General features: G+C 42.0%; 2 protein-coding genes across 2 annotated transcripts; one reads left to right on the forward strand and one right to left on the reverse strand.

Moving 5' to 3' along the window:
• Positions 1-360: 360 nt before the first annotated feature.
• Positions 361-993, forward strand: LOC6602908 (40S ribosomal protein S10b). The gene has a single exon (XM_026993860.1). It carries the CDS (start codon positions 362-364, stop codon positions 842-844), a length of 483 nt encoding a protein of 160 aa, XP_026849661.1. The 5' UTR covers position 361; the 3' UTR covers positions 845-993.
• A 635-nt stretch (positions 994-1,628) lies between these two features.
• On the reverse strand, positions 1,629-3,432 carry LOC6602907 (sin3 histone deacetylase corepressor complex component SDS3). Its single transcript, XM_002027894.2, has 4 exons — positions 3,337-3,432; positions 3,119-3,236; positions 2,340-3,048; positions 1,629-2,280 (listed from the first exon to the last, which is right to left on the reverse strand). Exons 1-4 carry the CDS (start codon positions 3,410-3,412, stop codon positions 2,194-2,196), a joined length of 990 nt encoding a protein of 329 aa, XP_002027930.1. The 5' UTR covers positions 3,413-3,432; the 3' UTR covers positions 1,629-2,193.
• Between the last annotated feature and the right edge of the window lie 3,043 nt (positions 3,433-6,475).

The raw sequence follows: 6,475 nt of genomic DNA on the forward strand, positions 1-6,475 counted from the left end.
CCGTATTTCTTATCGATAAGTATCGATATCAACCAGCCACTGACACTAGCTGTCAATTTTCTTTTCCTTTCTTTCCGGTCTCCGCTACATAGAAGACGCAAAGTACGTTAAATTGCTGAAAGTAATCTTGAATTTAAAACGAAATCCGAAGCAGTGATGAATTAAGGAAGTTAGCAGTGCCTGTGGTGACATTCACCGGTGGCATTGCTATTAATGTTGTGCTCTTTTTTTGTTTATGTGTGCTAAAAATGTACATTGGTTGGGCCTCCTGTACCCCCTACTCCTAAAGATCGAACAACAACAACCATAACAAAAGGAAACTAATAAGTTTTTTATTCTTTTTTTTTTTTGTTTGTGCAGCATGTTCATGCCAAAGGCCCATCGTGTCGCCATCTACGAGTACCTCTTCAAGGAGGGCGTCATTGTGGCGAAAAAGGATTTCCATGCACAGAAGCACCCCGAGTTGGAGTCAATTCCCAACCTTCATGTCATTAAGGCACTGCAGTCGCTGCATTCTCGCGGCCTTGTCAAGGAGCAGTTTGCTTGGAGACACTACTACTGGTATTTGACCAACGAGGGCATTGAGGAGCTCCGCAGCTACCTGCACTTGCCCCCAGAGATCGTGCCCTCGACCCTGAAGCGCCCTGCTCGCTCTGAAACTGTGCGCCCACGCCCAGCTGCTGGCGGCCCACGCGGTACTGGTGATGCCTCCAAGACTGGCGAGGATCGCTCGGCTTACAGACGCGCCCCCGGCGGCAGCGGTGTGGACAAGAAGGGAGACGTTGGACCCGGCGCTGGAGAGGTTGAGTTCCGTGGCGGATTCGGTCGTGGCTCGCGCAACTAAATACGCGGAGCCCTTCTTTTTTTATGTATCCATTAAACAAATGAGGATGTTTAGAGGTTTTCATCAGTCCGCAACAACAACAACAACATAAAAAAGTTGTGTACATGTTTTATGATATGAAAGACGATAAATTATAAAACATACGCAAGTGAAAATCAACGTTTCGTTTCTATTTTTTAAATGTTTGTGTGCAAACCAAGGAATGCCGCTCTGTGCCGCTGCAACACCACCGGGGATTTCCTCTTCGACAAGAATGGCATAGTGTCGTTGCTGGAGGCTCCAAAACATTTCTCTATTAACAAGCATTGTTTCTCTTAGGGTTTGTCCCGTTAGCTAGGCCTTTAAAGCGACAGCGATGTGCTGCTATTCAGACAGGAACACTACTGCGGAGTCGTGGTTTTCCACTGGGCTAGGATCCACTAAACGCCGACAGCTCAGCCAAGACTTGGCCAAATCTGGCTGTGACGATGCAATCTCGGACGCAATGACGCTCTACCCCTGTGCACGGAATATTCATTTTATCTATAATGTGGCCATAAACATATTAAGGCCTGATGATTGTGGTTCTGGTGGTTTGTTGGTTTACATTATTAATTCAGAGAATGACTTTATCGTTTCCCTGTTGCTGGGCTCTCAGCGGATCAAATGGATTGCAAATCTAAGCTACAGAAGATTTCTTTTGCTGCCATGACTTGAAGGCTAGTGGAATACGATTCCAATATTCCTGCTGCCTTTGTAAACCACGAGCCTCTGAAGTATGGATATTAAATGAAATAAAGAATACTATTTTATAAGAAGAGTTTTTTATTATTTACAGCATGTTAAAAGCATTTTTGTACCTAACCTACGGCTCAGTTCGCACCGAGCAATACATCGAAATGCGTGAAAGCCAACCCCGGCAAGCCGACGTTTGTGTAACCTTCCAAGTTCCACTAGTTAATTGATCTACTTAAAACCGAAAATATGTGCTTATCTGCCTTCAGCAGAAACCTAGAAATTTAGTTTTTCCAATATAAGCACGTGCCAGGCGCACATTTGAATAAATTTCACTAAGCTAAAACAACAAAATGGCAACTTAATGGAATAAAATGATGATAGGCTGATGATATTCAAACAGGTCGATCTGACCTATGAAACAAACAAATAAACGCAGTAAGTAAATGGTATAGGAACAGACTGACAGGACTGGGCTTGGTTGTGCTGCCAGAGATGATTCTATCTGGGAGTAACGATCTGCAGCTGTATGTAACAGCTTTCTAGCATACGAACTTGAAGGTGGTGCTTGTCTGAGGGGCTAATGGTTCGACCTATAGAACCAAAACTGTTATTGGCACTCTGCACTCTGCTGGCTATCGACGCTTGATCGATATCTTTCCTTTGGCCAAATGCGACATGGCGAGCTTGACCTTGCTCTCGTTCGTGCGCTTCACCCAAACCTGAAAGTGGCAAGCGATTAGCCAAACAACAAGTAGACACGGTTGAGAGGAGTACGTACCACTTCATTACCGATGGCCGTGATGGTAGCTGCAAATTTGCTCAGCTCCTTGCCCTCTACGTAGACCTGCTGGCCACGACAGAACCATCGTCGCTCGTAGAGCAACTTGTTGTCCTCGATGCGTGTTTCCACGTAACTGTTGGCCGGTGGGTCGGCCAGTAGCATGTGTGACTGCTGCTGTTGGGCATTTGTGTAGGAAACAAGGCCGTTCTGCTGCATGGTATTTGGGCCCAAGGGCTTGCCGCGCTGTATAACCTTGAGATCAGATTCGATTTCCTTGTCGTCTAGCTGATAGACCAGGAGCTGGCCGGTGGCTGGCTTTCGACGCTTCTCTATCACCGGCATTGGTTCGTTCGGTCGTCGGCGTAACTTTCGCGTCACCGTCGTTTTGATCTCCATTGAATCGCTGGTCAGCTCCAAGCTATACCGTTCGTTTTCGATCAATCGCTTTCGGTCCTCAAAATCCGATATCAGATTGTCCTTAAGATCCATCATCTTCTCGTCGTATTCCTTCTGGGCGGCCTTCTTCTCCAGAATATAATCCCGTTCGACGCACTCCCGCATGTAATCCTTATATATCTCATTCAGCCTACGTCGCTCTTTCAGCTGGTTGTCCAGCTTCTTAACGCGTTTTATATACTCTGGATGGATGAGCTGATTCAGTTCCTCCATTTGCTTTTGCAGATTGAGAAGCTTGTGCTGGTACATTCTGTGGAAAAGGGAACACAGAAGGCGTAAGCAATTTCAAGCGCATATAAAGATCGATTCCTCGGACTTACTGCTCTTTGAGCTCGCTGTTGCTGCCAATGTTGTTGTTTGTGCTGTTGTTTGATGTGCCGTTAGTGCCACCGTATCGGTTGGGACTCCGGAACTCTGTTTCACTCGCGTCGTCCGTATCTACAGAATGAGTTTTAAAGCGTTATGGCTAGTTTCTTACTGATAACTCGTTTGCAAGTCTGCTTCTGTTTCGGGTAACACAGCTGCACTACGCACTTACCTTCTTCACTTCGCTCGTCTCCAATGGACTCGTCGTCATAGTTGTCACGCGTGTAGAGGCTGTAGTAGCTGGACATTGTTTTTTCTTATTTTTATTCTTGATTATTTATTATTATTCTTTATTACTCAGCAGTTGTTTATTTTTTTTACAATGACTGATGAGTATTCTTGTGTATGTATGTATGTATCTATAGTGTGCACACACGCATTTATTTATTAAATGGGCATCAGTGTGACCGCGGATTCTATCAAATATACGGTCTGACCCTCGGAAATATACCGAAATACGTCACAGATTTCGAAATATACCGTAAATATACTGACGAATTATTTGTATTTAAGTTGTATCATAGTCCTTGTTTTTGATATTCGGCCTAATGTTGCTAGCTAGTTAGTCTCAGTTGATCCACCATCCCTATGCGATATTTAGCCGATAGCTTACAAATGCAACCCTAAAAAGCAATCAATGGCAAGAAAAAATCATTCGCGCCAATATATATTTCAAATTGTATTTTAAATTTCAAATTTCATTTTTGAGTATCAATATCAATATATCAATATCAAAAGAAAAAAATAATTTTGTATACCCTTTATATACTAATTTACTTTTAATAATAATATATTAATATATACGAATATAATGAACTGTGGGTTTGTCAACACACAAATAAGCCGTTTTCCAAGCTTTGGATGAAATTAATATACGCATCTAATACAGAATTTTTCAGAGCTTTAAAAAATAAAAAAAATTCAATTTAAAAAACTAGCCCATTGCATGGGCAGTTTTAAAGAAAAACTTAATATTTGGGCTGTTTTTCAACTTTGACTTGACTTGAGATTTTGATTGTTTATGTTCTTTGAATATTCCTTTATCTATATATAAAAGCTCTTTCTGCGATTTGGAGCCGTTCGGCTTCTAGATCAATTTAGCTGATCACTACTTTATGGGGTCGGAAACTCCTTACACGAATTTAATAAACCCCATATCCTTCAGTACAGATTATCAAATTTGCAGAAGATTACTACGGCAACAATCCATCAATTTCGTTAGATTTCGTCTCCCTATAAATAACTATTTGTACGTACATACATACATATGTATATGCACATACATTCCCATGTGCACATAATGTATATATGTACACGTATTGTATAAAAATATATATATGTGCGAGTGTAATGCGTACTTCTGTTTCGAATATTAACAGTTGCCCGCAGTTGCTGTCGTTCTGGCACAAATTTCCGAGCTGTCGTCATGGGAGAACGATGCCAATGGATGGCGCCCACGCACACAGAGATATATCCACTGGCTGGGCTGCGCTATTTGCCCACGCTGAGAAATTAGTGAATTATGTATACGTATGTATATATGTATACATATACATGCATAGCTCAGCCAGAAATTCCGTACTAAATCAACGCGGGCAAATTTTGATTGATTTGTGCATGGGTGGGGGAGGGTCTAGCAGTGGGATGACAAACTATGACTAATAGATCTGTGGAATCGTTTTTCTCTCTTTCGTCTGGTTTTGCGAAATCTACTAGAATGATGCTGATGACTAGACCGAGGCGTTCGAAACTCGAATGTTCTTGTTTCGCGAGGAAAATTTGTTTTCCGAACAACCAAAAACATTTCTACATGCAAACAAACATAGATATGATGAATATTCACGTATCGTATGTATATACGGTAATCGGAACAGTGATCCTCATGAGCCACACGCCACACACACACACAACAGATGATCTATAATTACGTGCCTATGTACATGCATACATATGTATGTACCTAAAATGTATGGATGCGTTGTAGCCTCTGAATTGTTGTTGATTGCTGCTTTGTTAGCTTTTGGCCCGTTGTCTTCGTTGAGATTTTGTCGCCTTCAAGGTCGAAAATTTCGATGAAAATATGTTTATTGTTTGGACAGGGGCATTAACAGCCTCGTCCATGTGGGCGATGCCAAGACCAAAACACCTTAACCGCAGCGGCAGCGGCAGCAACGGCGAACGCGACAGCACTGATCGCAAATGATTGTCATTTTATTTTTGTAATTCATGACTTAATCTATTTGTATTTTGATGGACTGGTTTTCGTTGCCCCCGTAGGAACTCGAAATGGAACCAGGAATGACTCATTTGCATATGTACATATGTATGTACATATGCATCCAGCTCAAAAATAATTACTGCAGCGGCACTGTTGCAGCTCATTGACTTGCCATAGCCGTCACTCCATAAAAAGAAAAATCGGTGCACGACACACGATTCTCGAATGTCCTCCTGTATCGCCACTTAATCACCGCAATTTGCATTTGTTTACTAACAAACCGAGACAACGTAGAAATTAACCTGCAACGCCAACGCCGACACCCACGTGGCCTGTTCGGAGAGCTCGCCTCTGACCAATTTGAGAGCTTCGGAGTTCTGCCAACATTAAAAACATTCTCTGCCCTAAAACGGCACGAAGCTTTTAAATCGAGCCGGTTGGCATTGTCACCTGAAGCATACATGCATATATGTAAGTATATGAACCCTACGCGTCGGTCATTAACAGCATCAGATCATCTAAGTAAATCTTTGCCTATTTTAAGTGGTGGAGAAGTGAAGTAGGAAGTGTCGCAGAGTGCTTAGTTTGACATGCAATTGGATGCCAGACACACATGAACAACAGGCAAATGTGTACATATGTACATACATTCGTATGTATTACTATTGGTCGTCATAAATGGTAAAAACCGGCATTCAAATCTACAAAGCTCAGAACGATTTGAGTAACATAGAATTCTTCGCCGATAGGTTGAGTGAATTAGTAAGCTCACGTTAGCCTCGGACGAAGAGGTAAATATGAAATGAGTGGGAGTGAGGGGCTGTTTTCGAATTCATTTGAATGTACTCATTGCCTCATTTGCATATGTACATATATATATATCATATATGTCTGCTAATGATAGAATACACAAAGTGGCCATTAGAGTAATACGAATGTCTTTGGCTCAACCTTTCTTTTTGTTTTGCCCACTTCATTCTAATTAAAGCTCAGACCGCAGCGCCAATATGCACTAGAAAGAAATCCAAAACCAAAAAAAGTATAGCAAAAGTTGGTAACATTTCTAGATATGTATGGACATATGTACATATCA

Source organism: Drosophila persimilis, unplaced genomic scaffold (assembly GCF_003286085.1).
Source record: "Drosophila persimilis strain 14011-0111.01,24,50 unplaced genomic scaffold, DperRS2 tig00000910-arrow-arrow-pilon, whole genome shotgun sequence".
Taxonomy (NCBI): Eukaryota; Metazoa; Arthropoda; class Insecta; order Diptera; family Drosophilidae; genus Drosophila; species Drosophila persimilis.

Bases quoted from the DNA above. Each gene is read 5' to 3' on its own strand.
- LOC6602908 (XM_026993860.1), top strand. From the start codon at position 362: ATGTTCATGCCAAAGGCCCATCGTGTCGCCATCTACGAGTACCTCTTC.
- LOC6602907 (XM_002027894.2), bottom strand. From the start codon at position 3,412: ATGTCCAGCTACTACAGCCTCTACACGCGTGACAACTATGACGACGAG. The intron at 3,237-3,336 runs GTAAGTGCGTAG...CTCATTCTGTAG, and splicing joins AGACGAGCGAAGTGAAGAAG to ATACGGACGACGCGAGTGAA. The intron at 2,281-2,339 runs GTACGTACTCCT...TGCCACTTTCAG, and splicing joins CGGCCATCGGTAATGAAGTG to GTTTGGGTGAAGCGCACGAA.